This window comes from Pantherophis guttatus, chromosome 3 (genome assembly GCF_059756535.1).
Source record: "Pantherophis guttatus breed Tessera chromosome 3, ASM5975653v1, whole genome shotgun sequence".
In the NCBI taxonomy this organism is placed as follows: domain Eukaryota; kingdom Metazoa; phylum Chordata; class Lepidosauria; order Squamata; family Colubridae; genus Pantherophis; species Pantherophis guttatus.
In genome coordinates this window covers 87,709,305-87,736,551 of record NC_142065.1, presented here as the reverse complement: position 1 = coordinate 87,736,551, position 27,247 = coordinate 87,709,305, and the positions used below count along the sequence as shown (strand labels likewise).

General features: G+C 37.7%; 1 protein-coding gene across 3 annotated transcripts in view; it reads left to right on the top strand.

Annotated features, from left to right (window-relative positions):
* The window catches only part of OLFM3 (olfactomedin 3), a 214,264-nt gene extending 188,378 nt beyond the window's left edge, over window positions 1-25,886 (top strand). For all 3 annotated transcript variants that reach the window (XM_034437365.3, XM_087889995.1, XM_034437364.2), the window contains exons 4-6: window positions 8,471-8,690; window positions 21,931-22,037; window positions 24,489-25,886. In XM_034437365.3, coding sequence (XP_034293256.1) covers window positions 8,471-8,690; window positions 21,931-22,037; window positions 24,489-25,166 — 1,005 coding nt within the window. In that variant the 3' untranslated portion in view covers window positions 25,167-25,886. The remainder of the gene's footprint in view (window positions 1-8,470; window positions 8,691-21,930; window positions 22,038-24,488) is intronic.
* Window positions 25,887-27,247: the final 1,361 nt, after the last annotated feature.

Below are 27,247 nucleotides of genomic sequence, written 5' to 3'. Positions count from 1 at the left end.
GAATCATTCAGGAGATTAAATAACAAAATTATATTGGAATGATATTCATGTAAATTCTAATACATATCCAAGATGGGACTATTATGGTTCCTATGTTTTATTAGTAGGATTATTTGAGTTAATATTTTTAATTTGGCATCTAGACTTTGAGGTTAAATCTTTATTTAATTGAGGATTAAATCAGAGGCATCCACACGGGGAACAAAGGAGAGTAAATTGATTGAGACACATAAATGCTGATCAATTACAGGGGGAAAGATGCAACTCTTCAGGGGGATATGCAAATATGGGCAAGTTCTTCTGAAATCAGATTTTGAAGAGAGGGAAAAATAAATATTCCGGACAATAAAGAACAGAAACAGTATATTCTTGACCCAGGGAACTTAATGAACCTCATTAGCAATTTCTCAGAAAGAAGAGCCTCAGTCTATAGATTCCTCTCAGCAGTTGCTGCCTCAGTTCCAGAAAAGATGAGCAGAGAATGATGCTGCCTCTCTGTCACTTTCTGTGTCTTTGACTAAACGCATGGACTAAGCCAAACTTTGCTTTAGGCAAAGGATTGTGGCTGCCTTGGGCACCAAACAAGAGGAAGAGAGGGTAGTTGTGTTGGATGACAAACCTGGCTGGCCAACCAAACTGGTCAGTGCTTGTTCAATTCTCCTGAAGCCCTCAAGTGTAGGGAGAATGCTCCCCTCTTCCCAGGTTTGAAAGAAGTCCCCAATCACTAGATCTGAGCATACAGTAGATATGACCGCTGCCTCCAAAAGGAAATATCATTGCCCTGAACCTGCAGATCATCTGGCAGTCTTATTATACCTCCTCTTTTCCTCCAGCCATGGCAGGTATTAGTAGAAAGCCTTCTCTGAGGTCACAACCAGGTTAATTCACACAAGAAGGGAAGCTAACCAGAAACTCTCCCTTTGAGCTGTTCAAGAAAGGTTCAGGATGGTGTCAATGTACAATATCTTCACATAGGTAATAGGGTCACTCCTGGCTCTCTTGCGGTTGTTATCATCATTGGTCTTAATAACAAACCTGTCCGGGGTTGCTCACGTATTCTCATTGACCGCACAGAATGTCAGTAAGCAGCTGCTCAGTCCTAGCTGTCTGTCAAGGCAACTTGCCTGTTTGAACACAGTAACCTTTTTAGAGACCTGATATTTGGATTGGCCGGGCTAACCGATTTGATATGATACTTCAACTGGCATTTTGAAAGGGATTGCAAGGCGGTAAAGCTATTGAGTAATTTAAAAGGTCAGCATAATGGACCGTCTGCTTTCTTTCAGAGCAGCAATTTGCAAGAATTCAGGCCATGTATTTCATGCATTGAGTCAAAGGAACAGAGAGAAAACAGGTTTTGCATGCCTAACTGCTCCGGTCCATCCCGTAACAGCTCCATATTTACTGATGCTGTTAAAATGCAGTGAATTCATTCATTCCTATCACTTTCTCTGGTTCAGCTCTCATTGACCTTTTTAAACAACCGTAGATAAAGCCACCAGTCACAGGGCTGGCAATGTGAATATTGCAGAGCAGAGGCATGGTCCAGCAATTGAAGCATGCGGACTGACTCGACAAAATTTTCAATGAGAGGTGGTATTATTTTTTCCGATTCTGTAAAGTGAAGTAAGATGTTTTCCTTCTTTTTTCATACCCTTTAATACAGTTTTGCTTTCCTGTAGACATTCTGAAATGGCAAAGGACCTGCAAATTTGCCTTTTAGATTAGGCACGCGTTGCAGGAAACCTGATTTCAAATGGATGACTATTCATCGTCTTATGTTTGTTCCATAAAATACCCAGCTCCTTTTTGATGTTGATAGCTCTGTTACAGAGACAAACCATCCTTTATTCTCTATCCCAGATACTTATTTAAGCTATTTTTGTATTCCCTGACATAGAGCAGATTCCCACGTGGTGTACATAATACTGTAAATATTTTACAGTAGTGGCCAAAATTGTGGAAATCTTTTGGGAAAAGTGTATTTTTGAGGTTTGGTAGCTAATAGCACCACTTTTTTTTTTGGAGTTTCAAGATTATCATATTCCACTGATGGAATGGCCTGGGAACAACCCAGACCTTAACCCAATTGAAAATCTTTGGAGCCGACTAAAGAAACTTGCTAGTCAGAAGCGACCCAGCAATAAAACCCAGTTAATAGAAGCAATCATTCAATCTTGTTTTCACATTATAACAGCTGCAGAACTAAAAGACTTGGTTCACTCCTGGGAAGATATTGTAAGGCCGTAATTCATGCTAAAGGTTACCCAACTAAGTATTAACTGATGTGATAATTTTTGTATATCTCATTTTTTCTATGGTGATAATTTTTGTATATCGTGTTTTTTCTACGTGTTTCACTTTTCTTCTTTACACTATAACTGCTATTCTAATAGCATATCCTTCATAAAAGTTATTGCATTACATTCTTGATCTGTCCATTGATATATAATTTTATGGTATTACTCCAAAAAAAAGTGGTGTTATTAGCTAGTTTTAGAAAATACACTTTTCCCAAAAGGTTTCCACAATTATGGCCACTACTCTAAATATAGTACAAAATGCAATTGTGGCTGTAATAATACAGCAGCGGTCCCAGGTGCTTATTATTTATTTTTATTTATTAAGTGTGTGTCCTTCTTTTCCGATTGTGTAAGTACTCCATCAATTTGAACGAAGTACATAATTCATCTTTCTTTTCTGAAAGTTTTCAAAAAGCTCCCAAGCGTCAACATTCCACATGTTCCAAAGCTGTATAAAATCAGTAAATATTTTGCTGTTAGCAGCACCGCAATAGAAAGTGAAGGATCCTTGGTGGTCTCTGAGCTTGGTTGTTTTCTTGCAGATGTTTCATTACCCAACCTAGATAACATAATGAGTGCTAGCACTATGATGCACACTAGCACTGATGATGTTATCTAGGTTGGATAATGAAACATCTGCAAGAAAACAGCCAAGCTGGGAGAGCACCAAGGACTCCTCATTTCAACCATAAACTACAAATACTCTCCTTTATTGGTACAATTGAGTATTGTCTTCCTGATTGGTTGTAGTAGCCAGCTGAAACTAAATAAGAAAAGAACATTCTGGTACCAACTTGTCTAGGAATTCATAAATAAGAGCATAAATATGGCCCTATTGCATCGAACTCCTGGCCCATCTAATTCAACAGTCTTTCTTGCAGTGGTCAAACATCTGAACAGAGAAGCCAATCAGTTTCTCACCAAATGGCCTTCAAGAAGCAGTCATGTTGCCATCAAGGCTAATAACCATTGATCCCCATGACTTCCATGAGTTGATCCACCTCTTTTTTGAAACCAGCCAAGTTTAGCCAACATCGCATCTCATGATAGATTAATAAGAAGGCCAGTTCAGCAGCAAATCAGCAGCCATTCTTTTCAGCAGGGTTAGAAGACTGGAGAACTGCAATCCCTCTAAGTGGCATCTTGAGAACAGGAGGCAAAAATTGCTCAACACTGATCTGCATCTTCTAAATAAAATCACAACATTACCAGCCTGCACTGCTTGTTTGTTTCCAACCACTTCCACCTCTCCTTCAGGAGCTCGCTTAATTGTGGTCTACATATGGAGGGAAAAGCAGTCAGCTTGGTTTCTATACTAAATAATAAGGAAGTCTAAAGCACCCCAGCCCTTCTAGGGCTATTTACTCACTTAAGTACATACTGTATTTCCCCGAAATAGGACCCAGTCTTATTTTCTTTTGGGCCCCAAATAAGCATCACGTCTTATTTTCGGGGGATGTCTTACCCGCTTACCTTAGGACCACCGCAGCCAGGCCTGCTACGCACCGACATCTGTCGTGGCACTGTCTGACTTCTGCCACTGCTTGTGGCAGGATGCCACATGGCTCGTCGTGCCAGTGCCACCACTCATAGCAGAAGATTGCATGGTGTGGCGTGCTGTTGCGTGTATGAGCGGCGGCACTGGCACAATGTGGCATCTGGCCACGAGCAGCCATAGAAGTCAGGCAGCAGCACGACAGATGTTGGGACATGGTAGGAAATTTGAAATCGAAATTCTGGTCCCAATTGCCATTGTAACCCGAGGATAATATCTATAGGAATAGATCCATATCTTTCATGTTCAATTAAAAAAAAAAAAAAGATACAAGATTAAATACATTACTGTATGGAGATACCCTAACTCAGTAATGGCAAACCTTTTAGGCATAGAGTGTCCAAACTGCATGTGCGTGCATGCCCAAATTGATAGCGTGGACATGTGCGAATGCACGGAGATGCACATGTGCAGACATGCGCAGCAGAGACCCAAAGACCAGCTGGGAGGCGGGACATCCCAATACCGGCAGCATGGCAAGAAATAAGATCTTTTTCTTTCGTGAGCTTCTGTTTCGTCGTTTGCAGGGAAACAGAAGCTCACAGAAGAAATGTCACGGAGATCTGACCTGGGGCGACAGCGCACATGGCAGCAGAGAAGGCTCTCCATGCCACTCTTGGCATGCATGCATTAGGTTTGCCATCACGGCCCTAACTTATTCCAGAAAGAACAGTCTGAAAATTAGATAAGAATCTATAAATCTTGCCTTTTATCTGTACAAAAATTCTGAAAGCATATTGAAGCCAACACTGAAAAAAAATTTCATTGACTTATGTAGTGGTGGTGCTGCATTCATAAATTAAGTTCTCTGGAACAGAAAGGGAATTTAATGTCCATTTGAAAAGGTCTGAGTTTATGATACTCTCTCTAATAAAACACTCTCCCAATTCATCCTTTCCAAACCATTCTTGCTCAAAATTTCTGGGCAGCTAAAGTAAATGGGGTTTTTCCTCTCATGAGTATAAAATTAGAAGTTGCAAAGGGAGCCTAGTTTCCTCTAATGCATTCATTATAATAACATTTCTGCTTGTAATTTAGCACTGCAATTTCAGTCTTTCTAAATTAGGTGTGTGAAATACATCCACTTTAGCTTTACCTATGGACTCCCCACTGATGCTAATGTTTCCCAAATGAATTTTAGAAAATAGATTTTATTAAGGTAAAGAGGTAAATACAATTAATTTAAATGTGCTTTTAACACAGTCACCACTATCAGTGTACGATATGATGCACTGCTAACAACCCTCATAAGGTAAATCTCTTCAGGGTGTACAATACTGATTTCACAATATCTGCTTATTTTAAAAGTGGGCAAAAGCCATTTAAGTAATTTAGGGGCCTTGGAAAGAGATCTATACAATATGGGCAATTCTGAAGTTAATCTGATTTAACTTCCTCCTCAGAATTAGAATACAATTTGGAAAAATGGAACTCATGACCTTGGATGGAATATACATTCTTTGGCAGGAGACAATGATAAAATTTGCAGTGAAAGAAGCTTCTAGGACCGTGAGGGCGAACCTATGGCATGTGTGCCACAGGTGGCATGTGGAGCCATATCTGTGGGCACATGACCATTGCCCTAGCTCAACTCCAGTGCGCATGCGTGCACCAGCCAGCTGATTTTCAGACCTTCCGGGCCCACCAGAAGTCGGGAAACAGGCTGTTTTCACCCTCCCCGGGCTCCTAGAAAGCCCACCGTGCCATCGCGTGCCAAAAGTGGGGGGAGCACAGGGGGGGTCGTATGCGCATGCACAGGGCACTTTGAATTATGGGTGTGGACACACACGCACGCGACCCCACCGTGCTCCCTCCGCTTTTGGCATGCAACAGCAAACAGGTTAGCCATCACTGTCCTAGGACTTTCAGGAGCAGTTCCTTGAAAGGGAAAGGAGTTTGGTAAGGAATACTGATGCCTTTTCCCACATCGCTGCAGCTGGTTACTGAATCTGAGCTGAAAGTAATTGTCATTTTTCTCTCTCTCTCTCATAAAGCTTTCTATTATCATTATTGGACAGGATGCCATGAAAATAATGGTGCCTCCAGAGTTTTTGAATTGGACTAGTGCCAGTAGGTTGCAGTCTAGTTTATGTATGTGCTCAGACATTGTACAGCCACAGACTGGAAAAATGTGACTGAAATAAGGGCAAAACAAGAGAACTCACAATCTTCCAACGTGCTGTATGATTTGATAACAAGGATGTCTCTGATATGGAAGCAGAAAGTCAATAGCTGAAAACCTCCCTCCTTCCCCTCCTTCCTTTCTCTACCATGACAGTTTCTGTACAATACAATAGCTTCTTTCATAAAAGTCACCTTTCGTTAGGTAAAAATATGTACAGGCAAGAGATGAAATCAGTCTTTAATACAAAGAGGTACCCAACTTATTCCTGCAGAAAACAAAAGATCAGCTCACCGAATTAACTGTTTTAATAACTGGTTTTTGGCTGCATTTCTCCTTTTTTGGGCAATAACCAGCATTTTGCTAGAGAGGCAAAATACAAGCTGCCTTTTTGAGCTATAAACCAAAGCTCATTGGATTGATAATAACAACTTAAATGCCTGTGATGGACTAACAGAGACATAATGATAGAATAGTTTAGAGTGTTCTCGTGGTGGACAGCCACATCTAGCCCACAAAACATTTGCCCGCCCGTACCAAAACCCTTCTAAATATTCTCATCGAGCCATAACTTTTAGCATGATCAAATTCTTAAATATATATGGAGTACTATTAACTGGATTTAGTTAATGGCATTTAAAAGTGAATTCAGTCATATCTAACTTGGGGTTTTTTCCCCCCTGATTTTGCCCATGTCTTTATCTCAACCTTTTTTGTTGTGCAGACTCAGGTTTGCTACTCAACAGCACAGTGTTGACCTCAGCACAAAAAAAAGTTGTGCATTCTGACTTAAGGAATTGTCACATTCCTTAAGACAGGTCACATTAGATAGAATTCAGCTCTCACTACAGGTTCCATACTTCTGGTAGCTGCCTCATCATTCCAAGTGATGGGGCCAAAAATGAATCTGTCACTCATGGTGGGTTTTGATCTTATTATAGCCCATATCCTTTTTCATTTCAGGGGCAACCACAAGAAAGGCCAAAAAAAAAAAAAAAAAAGTAAAAACGGCAGGCATATGAAAAAGGGGTGGGCCTTTCATTACAAAGTCACAACCTCTGTCTGCTTTAACCATTCCATTTCTCTCTAAATATTTGGATGCCAAAGGAGGAATTTCTTTCTTCTTCTCCCCATCCTCCCTCAAAAACATGACTTGTATGTTTTATTTTAGGTTTTGTTGAAAATGGTCTGCTCTTTTCCCCTCAGTAGAAGCTTTACATGAAATGAGAGTAAAATTGAACATAATAGACGAGTGTGTTTTGCTGGTTTTACCTAATTTCGTATTATAGTTTCGCTCTTTCAGATGTATCTCAGATCTCTCAGCATCTATCCTAAACAAAAATGTTCAAGTGCTCCTCAAATCATTAGCACTAACCCATTCAAAGTGTTTAGTTGCTGTTTTCCCATCCAATTCCCACTCCCTTAAAATGTAACTATAACAACAGCACAGAGATGCTGTTTTAATTATAAATGCTATTCATGAAACCCTCCATAGATATTAACAGTGATAAAGGGATTTCATTCAGTAATCCCAAGGCGGTCCTTCTAATGAATGCTAATTTTGCACCCATAAAATGAGTACTGTAAGCAGTGTCATTGACAGATGTAAAAGCACTGGGACTGAGGTTCATTACACACTCATTCTCTAGCAACTCAATTTGAAATACAATTTCAAAAAGCACAACAGCAGCTGAAGCTGACAAGAATTAGTTACACCGAGCCAAAACAGAACAGTGTGAATATTCCTGAAGCACTTCTCAAAAACAGTTTCAAAATGATTGATGAAACTCATTAAAGTGCAGGTTTATAATGCCACCACATACAAACACATCCCAAATTATAAAGTACCAGCAAAATAGCTATGGGATATTTTGAAGATTACTTTTAATGGCAGTTGAGAAGTAGGAATTAATCCAGAAAATTGAAAAATCAAAATATTTTATTAGTAAACCAAGCTACATGCTTGACTGCAAAGCTTTTTCTCATTGAAGTAGTCTTGTGAGCTGTTTTAAAGATGCAGTTCTTCTATCTTTTGTCTTACTTTGGTAGAATGGCAATTGCAATTTAGTTCAAGAATAAACGTTGGCATAAGTAATCAGTCATGTGAGAAAAGTTGTAGTAGTATAACACAAATATATGAATATGTGTCAATTATTAAGCAGGCAAAACAGTCTATTTCTGATCAGGCAAGTTGTCCTTAAAATGCTTTGGATTTCATAGTAGTGGAAAAGGCTTGATTTAAAAGAAAGTGATTTATTTTAAGTAAGATAAAAATTGAGTACTTCATATGTTCTACTACTCCAAGCTTGAAGCCATTTATTTTTAGCTCCCTAACTGTCTCACAGAACAGCTATCATCATTTTCATACCAGGATCAATAAAAATCACAAGAGTAGATGTGAAAATAAGCCTAAAAGGATCTCATTAAGGAATTTAAAGGACAGGGCACTTTTTACTTTTCCCTAATGCACACTCGACTGCTTTTTCACAGGAATTGAAGGAAAAGATGGATGATCTTCTACCATTGATACCAGTTCTGGAGCAGTACAAAACGGATGCCAAGTTAATCACCCAGTTCAAAGAGGAGATTAGAAACCTGTCTTCAGTACTTACTGGAATCCAAGAGGAAATTGGCGCTTATGATTATGAAGAGCTACATCAACGAGTCCTCAGTTTGGAAACCAGACTTCGAGATTGCATGAAAAAACTGAGTAAGTTCACCCTTTCATTCCTCGTTGCTGTCTTCATATCTGCTTTGCCGGGAACCCTTCCATGCCCCCATGTCCTATAATATATTTTATATTATTTTTTGATTTGTATGGCCACCCATCTTATCTAAGTCACTTTGGGCAGATCACGGCAATTTAAAAGCAACACTGAAAACAGGCTAAATTGATCTGTAAAATTGTCAATAAAAACCACATTAAAAAAAAAATCAGTGGCCAAATAAGTCACTACATCAAATTCAATATATAACTTCCAAAGAAGATCTCCACTACTGCCTGACCTCCAAGCATGATGCCAAAGACATATCTTGAGGACTTCCCTAAAGGCCAGTTGGGTTGAGGCTAACCTAAGCCCCGGGGGAATGAGGTTCTGAAGAGTGGGTGCCGCAGCAGAAAATGCTTCTTTCTGGGTCACATCAGATGACACTCCTTCATAGACGGGATTTGTAACAATGATATTCCTTCTTTCCTTTAACTTTGTTCTGCAACCTCTATCCTCTGGCAACTATGAAATTGAATCAAATTGGCAGTCAGTGGACCATCACACTAATCTGAGTTACATTCCATTTGGCCTCTATAAACATATGTCAAATTATGTTGGCTTTTCCCAAATCATAGTTGTGTTAGTGACCATGTGAGGAATTATATCCAATGCTGGATCTAGTAAAACTAATTAGAGCTATCTCTTGTGACCCATATCCGTTAAGCAATAGATCTACAGGGGTAATTTTGGAAACTGTAGACTATTGCAGTTCACTGCAGCCTTAGACAGGGATGCTTCATAATGCATAAGCTGGATCAGGCATGTACAATCTTTTCTGAACAGAGCTACCCTTGGTGTTTGAATGACATGCTATAGACAGGGCTGAGCCAAAAACTTAATTGGAATGTAATTAGATTTTAATTCTCTAAATACAGTTAATGTGATTGCTTATCATGCATTTAAATTTTTCTTTTTACAATCAGGATACAGTATCACCAGCAACTTTGAAAGAGTCTTGAAGCTCTTCCAAAGTTGCTGGCCATAGCCACTGAGGAGTACTAGATTATTTCTACTTTGTCTTTTTCTGATTTTGTTTTATATGTTCAAAGATACCGAGAATGGAGTACAAAACTACAGATAATTACATCTAAATGACTTTGGGGGGCAGGGGGAATTAAGCAGGATCAGATCTAGTTAATTTTATTAGGGAAATCCCAGGGCTTTAAACTAGACTGATTATTTTTTTTTAAAGGTTTGCCTTTAGGGAAGATTTATTTTGGATGGAGGAGTGAGAGGGAATGACAAGGTAGTATGGGTATGGAAGAAAATAAACAAAGGATCAGTGAATGTATGACTTCCTATAGTATACAGTTAAACAAGTGAACTATAAATATTTTAAAAAATGACTGAAACGCTGGAGGCTCTTTGAAATTGATCAATTTTGTCAGAGATGAATGTCTGCCAGTTGGGTGGCATTCATGCTCTACCAGATCTTCAAGATACTAGTGGATCATTCAATTAGTTCAGATAGCCCATCGACCATGAAGGAGAAACATATGTCTTTAATACAGTAGTCTATGCAACACATCCTTAGCTTTACCACCCTCTGTTCTACACACACATACAGTACACAATATCAGAAGGACACACACAACAGCAGGACTTGACTTAGTTAACACCATTCTGGTATAGCCCTAAACAAATAGATTGCACTTGACATAATCAAACAGCTGGACGATAAATTCAGTGATGCTTTGCCAGCAGTTCTTTCTGTTCCCACTCCCAACATAATTCCAGGCCAAATTGCCCTTCTGAGGAAACACAAACTAGTTATTTTGTTAATGTATAAGCACACAAAATAAATTTAATCAGTAGCAATTGTCTACAGTACTATGGACCAGAAAAAAATCTGCTCCAAATGCACACAGTATTTCACTGTATTTATGAATGTTTATATTCATTAGGCAAGTAATGGATCATTTTTCTAATGCCAGACATCTTTAACTATAAGCAAGTATCCCTGAACTATTTCCAAATCAGTATGCATTAAGGACATCCCCTTAAACCATCTTCATTCTCATTTGCCCAACATTAGCTTCAAAAGAGTGGCTTTTTTTTTTTTTTATTTCTACAGGTTGTTCATTTCTGAACACAGAATACATCTGGTACACTAGAGAATGTAGTTGATTGCCACGAATTGTGTTAAATAAGGGGTGAAAAAATTAATGGAGGAAAATATTACTTAACTTATATTCATCTAAAAGAGCAAATGCAAATAAACTAAAGTAACTGGATGGAAAACAGTTGTACAAAGGGGAACTCAAAAACCACAATCCTTCAGTTCTGGCAACAAAATCATGAGCAATACCTTTAATCAGTAAGGGAAACTAGTAGCATTAGCCATATCAATCCTTTACAGACTTCTGAATGTTAAACTGAATCATAAATTCTGGATACCAATACAGAAACATTATACTGTAATATTTTCCCCTTCACGTATACAAGATTTTCCTAAAGACAAGGTAGTAAGTTGGAAATATATTGAGTAGGACCTTTAGATTCAGTTATCTTTTCAATAATACATCCTTGACATATCTTTGAAACCAGATGTCGATTAAGGATTATGGCTATATGAACAGGAAGAAAAATAATCTATGCATGTGATATTTCTTTTGAGAGTCTCTAGTTATCACTAGAAATACTTAATCACTTGCCATTTCATTGATGAAAAATATGCAAAAGAGACTGAGGAATAAGAGGAAATTTTCTTGGTATTCTATTAGGAATGATGAAACTTCCCCAGAAGGAATTTATAAGGTATGAATGAATTATGCAGAATTGATGGAATAAGCTGTATGTGATCTAAGGCATGTCCACATATTAAAAAAATGCAAGCAGGATTTGTATCTGGGTGTGTAATGGCCAGCATGTGCTAGTTATACAAGGTGAAAATATTGTGCCCAGAAACTGAAACCTGATAACACCGTATGAACCTTTGAAAAAGCATTGAAGTTTGTTCTTGTGATGTTCCTCCTTGTGATAGTCAGATAGCCACTCATATCTAGGTAGATCCCAAAGGGACAGGAATGGCAGATGGGATCAGTTGCCTTTCTCCTGTATTCTCGCACTGTCTGAGGGAAATGCGTGCAGGACTTTTCCTTCTCTAGCTGGAGAATGAAACACAGATCTGCTATGTGCTTTGAGATTTAAGTTGGCACTTAAACTGATCCCAAAGCTCAGACACAGCCCCTGTGAATGCCTGCCAACCATCTCCACTGCTGCAGGAAATGTATTTGGCAATCAGGTCACTTCACATCCCAAATTATATCCCTAATGGACAGAAGCAGTGGAGACATTTGTCTTACTGACAATCCTTGACTATAAAAATAGTGGCGAGAGGCACTTATTAGAAACTGTAAAGGTGCATTATCAGTAAATGCCAGAACACATTCACAGTTTCTAATGTTTGCAGTTCATCTCAGAAGGTGATGGTTTTGTTGTACATTACTTCTGGAAACACTAGAGACATCAGTTTAGCAGTCTTCTAGAAGAACTGAGACATCATTGTCATCCTTAGTGTGACTAGATCTCTCCTCGGTGGCATTTCCTCAATACATTCACAGTAATTCAAAAAGGCAGGCTATTTCAGATAAAGGCAAATTTATTTTATTTGCTTATAATTTATTTATTTATTATTCATTCATTCATTATTTAAAAATTATAAGGCTGCCCAACTCACTCCCAGTTATTCCAGGTGGCTTGCAGAAATAAAACCACAATACAAAACACCAGAAACCCTTACCTTCCCTGGCGACAACAGTAAAACCAACTGGGCCTGGAGACCCATTTGATGCGGTCTCCAGGCCCATTGGAAAAACGATCCCTTCAGGGCTTTTTGAAAGAGTGTCAAAATCGGATCATTCTTATTTTTGCTGGGATGATGTTCCACAGGCAGGGAGGCTTCAAAAGTCATTGCCATCCTAAGCATACTTATACGCTGTGAATCCCTTGAAGATCTCCATTTTGTTCTCTGAATTCATGGAGATCTAACTCTAATCCTAAATACATGCCCCCCCACCATGGGTTTTTCCCAGGTATTTTACTACAAAACATAGATAAGGCAGGCTCGAAAAGTCGCCGCACTCCTAACCATAACAATGCACTCCAAATCCATTTGCGATGTCCATTTTGCTCTCCGAATTCATTGAGACCTAACTTTAACCCTAAGTGGATTTGTTCCCCAATGGGATTTTCCAAGGTATTTTAGCAGGAAGTGTAGTTAAGGCAGGCTAGTCAGCACCCTGCTAAGCATACCCAGGTGCTCCAAATCCATTGGTGATGTCCATTTTCCGCTCAGAATTCATGGAGACTAACTCTAACCTAAGTGGATTTGACCCCAATGATATTTTCCAAGGTATTTTCATTAAACTTCAGACTGTTATTTTCTAACCTACCACAAATTGTTTTGAATTTTATTTCTACATTTTTAGACAAGCTTGTTTGTTTGTTTTTAACCATTTAGTCCTATCCGTCTTTGTGACTTTATAGGCAAGTGCTTTCCATGCTACCCTGTCAAACACAACTTCTTTTAATTGTTTTATTTTAGGCAATTAGCTATCCCTAGTTATGTCATCTCAAATCTACTCAGCATTTCTTTCAGCTTTTCATCCAAGTTGTTATAAAAATATTGAAGGCTATAGGACTAAAGATTGAATCTTATGATGCCTCACTAATTCTTACCTGCAGTTATTGATCAGAGTTACCCTGTGGTAAGATGGTGGCCTATAAATGTAATAAATAAATTACAATTTTTCTAGTCTGCTTTTTAAGCTGGCTATCTAACCAATTCATTTCCACACCATCCAGCCCATATGTTAATTAACTTAATAATCAGACTCTAATGACATATCTTGTCAATTTCTTGCTGAAATCAAGATTTATTGATGGAACCTTGGTAGAGCCTTGGTAGTACAGTGGTCTAAGGCACCCTGTTATTAAGCTGGTTATTAAGACCAGCTGCCTGCAATTACTGCAGGTTCGAATCTCGCCAAGGCTCAAGGTTGACTCAGCCTTCCATCCTTTCTAAGGTAGGTAAATTGAGGACCCAGTTGTGGGGGCAATAAGCTGACTGTGTATAAAATATACAAAAGGATGAAGGCTATTGCTGAGCACATTGTAAGCCGCCCTGAGTCTCCGGAGAAGGGTGGCATATAAATCAAATTTAAAAAAAAAAAAAACTGTTCTGGAGATTCAGAGACTGTTTCTTCTGTGAGACTATGAAAAAGAATGTCTTGTATGCCTCTAGTTTTTCATTATCATTGTCTTCCGCTGGGTTTGTTCCTCTGAGTCTTTTCCTTGTGGTGAGATACTTCTTCTGTCAGACCCTGTTGACTCCTTTGCTGGTTTAATGAAGCTTATTCCTCCCTTATGTGCTGAACTATGACTGCTACAGCCTCTTTCTTTTTCAACCAAACATCAGTACAAACTCAGACCTGCTAGAAAGATGTATCAGATGGATATCAGACAGGGACCCAAACACACCATAATCATAGCAAGCCTGTCCAAATCCATTCATCAGGTTCACGGGTTAGCTAAGCACATACTGTCAACTTAGACAGTATGCCAAACGTGATTGTCCTATAAGCTTGCTCCATGAAAACTGACACTCTTATTAGGGCCTTTTTAAGGGATTTTCCTTTAGATTTGCTGTATGGATTTTTGCAGTTGGCTTTCTAATGTGATGCTAACGATCATAATTTTTCATAGACACAGGTGCATTGTTCTGTTCCCTTTTGAAATACGCAACATTATTCAGAATGCAGAAAAAGACTTTGGAAAAATACTAAGCCAAAGGGAATAAAAGTCTGAGATAAGAAAAAGAGAATAACAATAGATCAAATTAGTTTAAATTAACATTCTTAATTTACTCACTTTTTCATTCATGTAGTTGATTTTCAGTTTCAGTTTCATTCATTTTATGTAACTAACCCATATCAGTGAACTTTTTTGATACAGGTTATTCATTTTTGCAATCAGTCAACATTTGATTAGCACTCATTTATTTTGGATATATTTCTTCTTGTTTTGCAACACATACTTTTCCAGAATCCTACTCCCACTGCCTTCTAATTGCTTCTTTTATTTCTTTGGATGTACACAGCTTTTATTTCCGTAACAAAATAGGCAGAATGCTTCTTTGAAAAATAATTATTCCTTGAAGCAGATCATATATAACTACTCTACATTTCTACCCACATTTGGATGTATTAAAATTGTTCCATTTGTTTTTCCCCCCATTTTTAATTAATATTCTACCAACATATTCTATTTTTTTCTTTGCGCTAGTTTTTTTTTTTACCATTTAGATATATTTCTGCAAATCATTTAAGTTCTCAGTCAGTAGCATGGTGTCATCTACATGTGCATATACAAAGATATCCCCAAGCAGCAGGATTTTAATGTCACTGCAATAATTTTGTATTCATTTTCCCATAAATATATACATATTTGCCTTACTTCATGCTCATTCTGAACCATTTAATAATATAATGTAACAACATAACATAATATAGTATAATATGACAATAAATATAAATATGTGTGTATGTATAATAGGATATAATAGTCTTATATTAGTTTTCACATAGTTTACTTCTATAGACAGCTATCACATTCAGCAATCTACTTTCAACTTCATATGTATGCAAACATTACATTATTTAAACCTATTCATTTTATTGTGTTCGTTACGCAATAAGGTTTCTTTCCTGCATTCACACATTTCTCAGTCTGCCCTGCTAGACGGCAGAACTGGTCTCTGAGGTTATCACAAACATTCTTATATATTTTCCACAAATGCATTAAATAACTATGGGGGCAACAAACAGTTTTGTCTTCCTCCTTGTTCAACCGTGAACCATATACTTAGCATTTCATCATTCTATGTATACTTTACTCGCATTGTATATTGCTCTAGTTATATTTAACAAACAGGCCAGTGTATTTGTACAAAATATTCCATTATTTCCACTTGGTGGTATGTGTTCCCTAAATTAACGCACACAGGTAGCCTTTGTTGTTGTTGTTGTTTTGAGAGATGAAGATTTTGGGACACAGGAGTAAAAGAAAAAAAATGTTGCTGTGTGCCTGGTTTCCAACCTTGATTAGGCCTCACACAGTCCCCGAAGTAGTCAAGATTGTGCTACATAAGGGACTGAGGTCACAGTGGGGATTTCAATGGCATATAGAAGTCCGTATTCCACTAAGTATGCTGAACCTGGACAAAGAAGTATTTGAAATAAAATAAAATAAAATAACAATGTCAGACCTGGAAGCCATCTTTTACATTTGGGCTCTCAGCCCTGCCATATTTTCTATTGTGAGAAAATGGGAGGGGAGATTGTATAGAGTATGGGTGATAGATAGTCAAAATAATATTCTTTTCTCTGAGAATCAAGGCCACCTTGCTCTGCAGCTGCGATGAGGTGACTGGGAGGCATCTCCAGTTTTGGATGGTGTCTGATTGGATCGTGTGATGGACATGTGGTTGCTGGGCAGGGACTTGAACTTTCTTTTGGGATAAGAAAACCTGGAAACTTTCAGATTCGGGTTTTCCCAGATGTGCCAATATGACATCTCTAATAAAGTGGAACTTTGAGGAAACTCAAGCCTCGGAATCTTCTTTCATTGGGGGTATTACTTGGAACCTTGACAAATAAAAATCAAAACAGATGTTCCTATTGTTGATCCCCCTTATTCTTCTTTCCAACTTAAAATTACAAATGGGTGGCACCTTTTGGATTCGGGATTGAACTCCACATATTTGGAAAGGTTGCATGCAGATAATTGTTGTTGTTGTTGTTAAATTTATTATGCTGCCCACATCACTTTACAAAATGACTCTGGGCAGTTGTGCAACTCGGTTTAGGCCCCCAAATATTAAGCCCAAGAGAGAAATGTAAATATAATACCTAAACAGAACTTTATTTAGGAAACCAGAATCATTGGATTTAAAGCAAAACTGAAAAACTGAACCAGGAACCATGGTGGATTTTATTCTGTCGTCATCCCAATCACTGTCATGCCTTTACTTAAAGCTTACATGGCATCCAATTAGTCCGCTTAACTTCTCAGAATCTGTAGCTGAAATTGCACACTCTGGGAATGGAGTTAATGCCAAAATTATTAATACCCCAGTCTGGTCTCTTCCTTTATCTATCCTACCTCATTTGGGACCTCAAAGGGCAAGGATGTAAGGCCAGCATGCTGGAAGTTTCTCTGTTTCTGCATTGCTTCACTGGATGCCATTTGAAGGGAAACTTTTAGAGCAAACTCATCTCAGAACTCCTTTTCTGGAAAAGGATGAGAAGATACACACACTTCCATGACATTTGCTTCCTGCCTGCATCATTTTTAATCTTCAAGGTCTATTTAGTTTCAATTTATTTCCTACCTATTTGGTTTGGCAATGAATGGGATGTTTTAAGACAAATTATTGGAGCATTTTTCTCATTGTAAGTAAAGGAAAATGGCTGATTGAGTCTGTTCAGTTTGGTTTAGTGGTTAAGGCACCATCCTAGAAACCAGGGGACTATGCAGCCAATTTCCAAAAACACATCCATTTATGTTTCAGGATTATGCCATATTTATAAACATTTTTAAAGAGTTCATTGAATCATGATTTCACTTTCATCTGCAATATAAAAGCAAGACCTCTGTATTTATGTCAAGATATTCATTTCAAAAGTAGTCTAATGCATTTTAAACATGCCTTTTAAACAATAATTATACACAAGCACATACACATGCAGTACATGCAGAAGATTTAAAAAAATAATTGGTAATAAATTACAGTTGGCACATTAGCCCTATTTTTGTTCAATCTCTATGGAAATTCTTAAAAATCCAATTTGAATGTAGCGAGAAGTGCTGTCAGAAATGAATCCTGGACTTGAATCTAATTGTATATATTTCTCACTGCTAAATAAATCCAATTAAGCTGCATATTTTATTCCCTTTGAATAGAATTTGTCAAATGTGTGGGGTAAATAAGAGAAAAGCAATAATGTAAAGCAGAATGGGGAAATATTTGTTTAATTATTTTATTCAATTTCTATAACTACCCAGCTCAATCCAATTGATTCTGGGCAGCAAACAATATCACACAATAATTTAAATTAAAATAGAAAAATGGGAGAATATTGCCTTATTTAATGCCCAAAGCAGGCAACTTCATGCCAAGCCATTGCTAGCCAAGGCCTTTTCACATTTCACTAGTCACACATTATTAGGATTAACAAGAAGCATAGCATTCCCTTAAAAGAAGATTAAAAAATCCAGATCTCTGGAGTGTAGTTAATTTGAGAGATCTCAGATGAAGGTAGAAATCAATTCAATTTTTAATGCTGCATTCTGTTCTTTTGCTTCTACAACTGAAAAGCTTGTGTTATATTTTCGTTATATATCCAATAGGTTGGCTGTGTTTCTGATAGGGATAACTCTGTTTTCCAGCTGCTTGCCTAGAGGTCATCTCGCTTTAGCTGTAGATCTCTTACAAGTGACAGATAGTAAGACTGTCGAACAATGAATGCAGACCTGGAATGCAGTAATAGATGTGCAACGGTGGGAAAGGCAGTTGAAGAAGGACATTAAATTTACTCTGAATATTAAATTAACAACAAATAAATATCATCCAGTGTTTTATTGTTGGTATTCTACTCCAGTTCTCTTAGCTAATTGGAAGTTCATTATCCAAAAATTGTTGGAAATGTAATGATAGATGGAATGGAATGGAATGGAATGGAATGAAATGGAATGGAGGAGAGGAGAGGAGAGGAGAGGAGAGGAGAGGAGAGGAAAATAGCTTTATTGGCCAAATGTGACTAGACACACAAGGAATTTTTCTCTGGTGCATAAGATCTCGGTGTACATACAAAGAACGAAGTTCTATCATTATAAGATATCAATAGGAGAAGGTAGTAGAAAAGATAAGAAGATAACAGATTAGCTTTCATTTGGTGGCAAGGTTATAAAGCCCAACAAATTTGGAAAAACAGTTTCTTTAAAATGAAACAATCTTAAAAGATTAATTCCCATTTCAAACTGAACTATTTTTACTGAACTTTACAAAAAAGTTCATATACAGGAAGTCCTCTATTTAGAACTGTAATGGAGACTGCCCACTACACTGTAAATCATGATAGCCACAAAGAGGGTCACCCACATAATCAACCTAATTTTATGGCCTTTTTTGCAATAGTCATTAAGCAAACGTGGTGGTTATAAAATGAACGTTATGTTCGTCAAACAATGCTGTGGTTGTTAAATTGAAGCCATTGCTCACTGTAGGGCATTTTTGCCAAAAACTGAAAGTAAAAGGCAGTTTTCGCCAAAAACATCATTAATCTTGGTCACATGACCATGGGACATTGCAAATGGCCGTAAATGCAAGCCAGTTGCTAAGCATCCAAAATATAATCACGTGATGGGGAGGGGGGGCAACTTCAGAACAAGGTCCTAAGTAACTTTTGTGAGGTCCACTGTAATTTCAAATGGTCACTAAGCAGTGGTGGATTGCTCCCGGTTCTGTCCGTTTCTTGAGAACCAGTGGTAAAAGTGGTGGGAAGCTCCACTCACCCACCCAGATGTCATAAGGTACAAACTGTGCATGCGCAGAAGCTTCCCGTTGCAGTAAAGGTAAGTAGAATCCACCCCTGTCACTAAGCAAGTGGTTATAAATCGAAGACTATACCTCTATTCCCTCAGAAGATACTGTATACAGAATTTGCTTTATATATATGAGGATCTGGATTGTGGGAGCAATAAGCTGACTTTGTATAAAAAAGAACACCACTGGGGGGGGGGCGAAAGCCCTACTAAGCAGGTATATACAAAAGTATGAAGGCCATTGCTTAATGCATTGTAAGCCGCCCTGAGTCTCCGGAGAAGGGTGGCATATAATTTTTTTTTTTAATTTGATTTATATGCCGCCCTTCTCCGAAGACTCAGGGCGGCTTACAATGTGCTCAGCAATAGCCTTCATACTTTTGTATATTTATACAAAGTCAGCTTATTGCCCCCACAACTGGGTCCTCAATTTACCTACCTTAGAAAGGATGGAAGGCTGAGTCAACCTTGAGCCTTGGCGAGATTCAAACCCTGCAGTAATTGCAGGCAGCTGGTCTTAATAACCAGCTTAATAACAGGGTGCCTTAAACCCCTGTACTACCAAGGCTCAATCAAATCAAACCAATAAATAAATAAATAAATATACTAATTGTTGAAAAGATATTATATGCTTTCTCCTGGAAAGATTATTTGATCCATTCATTAGGAGAAATGCTAAATTGTAGGATATCTTCTATATTTAGTATAACTTTGTGTCTTGAAAGTAAATCTGCTGTAGAATGCAATTCAAACTAGAAACCATTCCTTCATTCCACACCCAAAATTTATGTTTCAGTGTGCATAGCATCCATTTTTCAATTTTACAGCATATCTAAATTAGAACAGACTTTTTAATAAGATAAATTGAATTTAATGTGGCACATCATCTTATTCCATGATTTATAGTGTGTTGACCATGGTTCTTGATATTCATATTTGGCTTAGAGCTTAATAACCATTTCTAATCTTTTAAAACGAATTAGGCTATTCATGATTAAATAATGGTGTAATAGAAAACCATAATCTTAATACTTTGAAAATCCTGTTTATTTGTTTCTGTGTATCCTTTTTCTTGTCTTTTTTTTATCTATTTATATATCTTCTTTAAAGTATCCAATTAAAGGAAAAATGCCAAAAAAAGAAGATTGCTATATAAGCCTTCCACTTGGAGAACCCATACACTCTGGTGTGATAAAGCCACACACAATAGCATAAACCAACATTTTCTTTTCTTTCTTTAAAATGTTTATATCCTGTATAAGTAAGGATGCTCAGGGTTTCCAACAGCAAGGCAAAACTGCTATGCATGATTAAATTGCAGTAAACAAGGCAACCCATTACCAAGTTTCAGTATAATAGTAAAGGACCAACAGCCCTTGTACAACAAAATCCCTAGCAATACATCACACCACAGGCATCCTGGAAAAACAGCATTTTACATGCATTTAGCTTGCCTATAAACAATCAGAAGGAGCGAATAAAATAGGCAGGAGCAACCTTTGGTGACTGACAGCTAAATTCAGTACAGGAAAGGCAAAGGCCTGGGGTGGGTGGCATGTGGGAATGACCACAAAGGTCAGGATTATGTGATCAAGGGTATCTTCAGAGGGGAGTCAGAAAAACACAGGATGGCAGCTGCAGGTCCATGATCAAAGCTCCCCTCTTTTTACACATATTCCTCTTTTTAAAAATAAAAAATAAAAAAAATCTCCCCATCCTGCTCCATGCCTTTTTGCATAACATGTAGAAGCAGAGCAACAGAATACTTTAGGTCAGAATTCCCCAACCTTTCCATCTTGGCGGACCGGCGGGAGGGAGGAGAGGGGTGGTTCCACATGTGTGGCGGGCAAATGGGCACACGCAGCTCCATGTGCGCAAGCGGCAGGCAACTACACTATATTATTATTAATTCTAATAATAATACACATATTTATGTTAAATTATAGTCTTTCATTGCAGTGTATTATTTTTATGCCAATCAGTTATAATAATAATACAAACATTTATGTTAAATTATAATTTTCCATTATTTGCTTATTCAATTTACAATTTATCCTTCATTATTTGATTATTCAATATTTCAATATGTTATTTTCACGTCAATCACCATATTCTACATGTCATACATTTTAATACAAATAAAATATTATAATCATATTTGTTACATTTGGCAAGCATGCACATATTCGTGTTGGATTATAATCTTTCATTATTTGGTTACTCAATAGTTCAATCTATTATTTTTATGCCAGTCACCATATTATTTTAACATACTTGATAATACCATAATTCAAATTCTGATTTCTCCTCTTATTATTACTTCTCCTTATTATATAAAAATGTGTATTTTATTAATCCCCTTCCCTCTAGTTTCCATCCCTATTCTAACTTTTGGTTATGCCACTACAATATTTAAACATATTCCCTTTCTAGCCATCGTCTCTTAGCCGCTTCAAAGCTTTAATTGTTCATTTCTTAGCTTCTAAAAACTGATTTCTTAATCCATCCTCACTTCGACCAGGAAGATGGAAGCAGTCAGCATATGTCGTGATTTCTTTTCTTTTTTTCATTTTTCAGCCTGCGGCAAATTGATGAAAATCACTGGTCCTATTACAGTCAAGACATCTGGAACCCGGTTTGGAGCTTGGATGACAGATCCATTAGCATCCGAGAAAAACAACAGAGTAGGTGGCTTATATTCTCTCTTGCTGGGAGCCATGAAGGAATTCTTCTGGTTGATTTATTATCCCTGAAATTCTAAATAGAATGAATGGCAGTATGAAAGTGTTTTAAATAAACAGGCAAATAAGCTTGTCTTAAACTTTAATGTCTGCTATACTTAAAGTTTATTCTGACTGGCGATGATTCCCTAAAGGCTCAGGCAAATGCTAGTTACAGAGATCCATTTGACTGGAGATGAACTAGGACCATCTGCATGCAAAGCATGCTTTGTACATCTAATCTCGTTTTCCTTCCCGGTGCAGCTTGATTGCCAGAGAGAAATAAATCTTTTTCGGTATCTGTAAGTCTAGCAAATGGGGTGCAGTTTTCACATCCATAATCATCATGCCAAATGAAAATGGAAATCTTGATTGAGGGGGACAGATGAGAGGGGCTCCTTATTTTAACTTTGGAATGCTAAAGTAGGATCTGCAGGAAAACATTGCAATATATTCTCACCTTCTCATCGGAGTGGACCTGTTCAGTAGATGAGCCAGTCATGGCCTCCTCCACAATGCATAATGAATTCAATCAGTCCACCTCTCCTTCTGTCTCTTCATTTTTCTGTTCCAGCTGACATTTATGGACATCCTGTGATGTTCAGTCCTTACTACCTCATTTTCAGCAAGGAGAATTTACACTAGCATTTTACTTTTTTTTTTTACTGCTCTAACCCTTAGAACTCCTGCAAATGTTTATGGATGGATGGTGGGATGGGTGGATTATTTATTTATTTGTTTGTTTGTTTATTTACATTTTACATTTCTGAACCACTCATTACCCTCAAAGAGGGACACTGGATAGTACACAATACAGCCTAAAAATAAGAAACAGCATCAAAAAATTAAAATGTTAAGGTTAAAGTTAAAATTTTAGAATTAAAATTTTAAAAGATATAAAATTACATGTATTACATGTATATGTGTGTGTATCCCATATATATGTCTGTCTGTCTGTGTGTGTGTGTGTGTGTGTGTGTGTGTGTGTGTTTTCTGAGGTTTTCGCGGGTGTTTGTATGTGGGTCTTTGGTTATTCGGGTTATCTCCCGCATAAAATTGGAAGTGTCTTGGCGACGTTTCGATGAAGTCTCATTCGTCATCTTAAGGCTGGTGTTTTCGGCTTCATGCTTCTGATTCGTGCAATCAGTTCACACCCCCACTGGCAGTTAAAAGGAAGAAACAGCTGCGATTACACATTGCTCTTAGAAGCACGAAGCCAAAAACACCAGCCTGCAGATGACGAATGAGATTTCATCGAAATGTCGCCAAGACACTTCCAATTTTACGCGGGAGAAAACCCGAATAACCAAAGACCTACACACACACACACATACACACACACACACACACATATATGTATGTATGTATGTATATGTATATGTATATGTATATGTATATGTATATGTATATGTATATGTATATGGGATTTTAGCCAGGATTTTAAGCATTTTAACTAACAGATTTTTAATGACGTGGGAAAACACCCGAGATTTTAACTTTTTATGCACACACACACACACACACACACACACACACACACACACATAAATAGAATAGAATAGAATAGAATAGAATAGAATAGAATAGAATAGAATAGAATAGAATAGAATAGAATAGATATATAAATAGAAACAGATATAAAAATATAAATATAAATATAATGGAAATGGGTTGATCACATAACATGAAGGACTGATGGCAGATGGACCAAGGCAGTCATAGAATGGATTCCACCTGATAAAAAAGTGTCCATGAAATAGACCTAAGACAAGATGGATCAATGACATCAGCAAGTATTGGGGGCCCAATTGGCAAAAGAAAGCTCAGGATCAGAACTGGTTGAAAACATGCGGAAAAGCACTTCATCCTGCACTGGATAGTCAATGGCTAAAATGATGATGATATATGTACACATAATTCTACTTCTTTGGGCACTCACCATCCAACTTCACTATGGAAGGGAGGGATTCTTCCAGTTCAACCTGTTTATTTAAAACACTGTGCCTACCATTATTATTACTAAACAGCTAAATGGCTTGTTTTTGTGTATCTTTTCGGTATGTTTACATAACACATAGAGAGAAATTTACAACTTTCACATTACTTAAACAAGAGGGCAGGCTTGCTGCAAAATAAATAAAGCAAATCGAGTTGTAGCCTAGACGATGTTGCAGCATTAAAATCCTGAATGTTAACCCATTGTTTTCTTATTTATGGAAGGGCAAATCTACTCTTTTTTGCAACCCTTCTCGAATAACGTTTGGTAACTTTTTGCATCCATTCTTGAACATTTGGCTTTCTTTTGCTACTGGAAGTAAGTCAAAATATGGGCGGCAGGGAGATGGGTAATATATGTATTTAAAAATAGTGTGTTGATTTGATTTTCCAAAGCACGTGTTTTCTTCTCACTTTCAGGTCTGGTATATGGATAGTTACACCAACAACAAAATTGTCCGTGAATACAAATCCATAGCAGATTTTGTCAGCGGTGCAGAGTCCAGGACATACAACCTCCCTTTCAAATGGGCAGGAACTAATCATGTCGTCTACAACGGGTCTCTCTATTTCAACAAATATCAGAGCAACATCATCATCAAGTATAGTTTTGATACTGGACAGGTGCTTGCTCAGCGTAGTCTGGAGTATGCTGGCTTTCACAACGTCTATCCCTACACCTGGGGTGGCTTCTCTGATATCGATCTGATGGCTGACGAGATAGGTTTGTGGGCTGTCTACGCAACCAATCAGAATGCAGGCAACATTGTCATCAGTCAGATGAATCAGGATACCTTAGAAGTGATGAAAACCTGGAGCACTGGGTACCCCAAGCGAAGTGCTGGGGAATCTTTCATGATCTGTGGCACCTTGTACGTCACCAATTCCCACTTAACCGGAGCCAAGGTCTACTATTCGTACTCGACAAAAACCTCCACGTATGAATACACAGACATACCTTTTCACAATCAGTATTTCCATATATCGATGCTTGACTACAATGCCAGAGATAGAGCTCTCTATGCCTGGAATAATGGGCACCAAGTCCTATTCAACGTCACTCTTTTCCACATTATTAAAACAGAAGATGACACATAGGTGTCAACGTGACTTTTGGCCTCCAAGAAAGAGTGTTAATTGTGCCGAACTCAAAAGCATTCAGCTGGGTTTCTTTTCAATTCTTTTTTTCTTTCTCAATAAAAATGAATGGAGGAGGATTTTTCTACAATGTAATGTATTCCGAACATGGCAAAGTCTTTCTTTTAAAAATGACCTTGTTCATCATACAGGTATCTTTCTAAACAGTATACAAAGCCTGCTGTGACTTTGTCATGGAAAGTATTAAATGCTTATTTCAGTGGGAAAGACATTGTTTTAAGAAAAACAAACAAAATTAATGATCTGCCTTATATGAGAATCAGAGACTAACGGTGGTGTAAAACTGCATGAATGTCTTTTTCTACCATCATCATTTTTTAAAACAAAAATAAATTGCTCAACGTTAAAGTATATTTGGGCAATTATCTAAGGGAAAATTGAGAAGAATTCTTTGGGGCAAGGGTGTGAATTTTTAAAAGCAGTGTTCCAAAATTAACCTGTTATGGATTGGATTATTTTAAAGGTAGAAAAAGTAACTATCCTATTGGCTATTACACAATTTCAGATGCGGTGCTGTACAGTCTGTTTTTAACCTCTTGCAAGCAGTTTCTCAATGATCTGTATTTATACCATTGTGTCTGCCATTGTGTACCTGTATCTCTTCACTTCTGTGAAAGTTAATTATTTTTTATAAAATACAATTGAAATTTAATCATAAAACCTGATTATGGTCCGTTCTTTTAATGCTGTAGTTCAAAGAATTCAGTCTTCACTTTCAGAATCAAAATCTTTGATTGTGCCTTGTGCCAGTTGTGGTCCTAGCATTTCCCAAAGCTAACTTGACTCTAAGAACTGATTATCAGGATTTCTTGCCTGGTATGTCAACAATATTTGTGCCCAAGCTGCTATGAAATTCTTTATAAATTCTGGGCTAGCCTGGTTTTATATCTAATTCAGACAGGGTGTTGCTTGTGTGCATCCAGTACCGCTCTCAATAGCTCCAATGAGTAGTATTTCATTTTAAAATGCTTGTTTCATGTGTCATAAAAGGGTATTGACCAGTGGTGAAATGTAAAATTTGTTACTACCGGTTCTGTGGGTGTGGCTTGGGGGAGGTAATGTGACTCGGTGGGCGTGACCAACTTTTTTTTTTTTACTGTTAAAACCATTTTTCTACAACCTTTTCAGCCAAAGAGGTTGTAAAAAAATGCTTTTAAAAGCCTCTGACGATCCCAGCTGAGTTGCCTGATGGGCAGAGGCTTTTTTCTTTTAAAAGCCTCTGACGATCCCACCTGAGTTGCCTGATCGTCAGAGGCTTTTTTTTTTCTTTTAAAAACATTTTTTCTACAACTTCTTCAGCCGAAGAGGTTGTAGAAAAAATGCTTTTAAATTTTTTTTAAAAAGCCTCTAATGATTGCGTGGCTCAGCTGGGCATGGGGAGGGGCAGGGATTTTTGCTACCGGTTCTCCGAACCACTCGTCTCCATCACTACCGGATCGGGCGATACGGTCCGAACCAGGAGCATTTCACTCCTAGTATTGACCTGCCAGCATTTCATATGGGATATGGCACCAACTTTCAAAAATAAGGCACAAATTTAGGTGTGAAGCCATTTGGTTGAACATAACAACAGGATGTTTCTGGAAGGGAAACTGGCCAACTCCCAGCAATGAAAAATGTGATATGTCTGGCTCCAATTTTGCATCTTGCAGCATAGGAGGAATTATAAACTACACTCATATGGGAAACCCAAGAGTTACGGCCTAGCAAAAGCAGACTTAGAACTTGTATTCAGTAGCTATTCATCCTCTTGATCTGCCTGAGTAAAAAGCTCCGAAACAAAGGTTTCTGATATTGATATTAGTTATATTCTGTCATTTTAACATAGATCTAGATGGATTAGTCTAGGAAAATGGTAAATGGGTTTGACTGACTCTTGTTCCAACTCTATGGCGCTGGAGCAATACTTCACCTATGAGCACCAAAGACCCTTTTCATGACATCTTCCAAACTTCCTACCCCAAAATAATATTTATTTTGGGGTGGGAACGGGTACTTGTTTTTGTTTTAATTTAAAGATG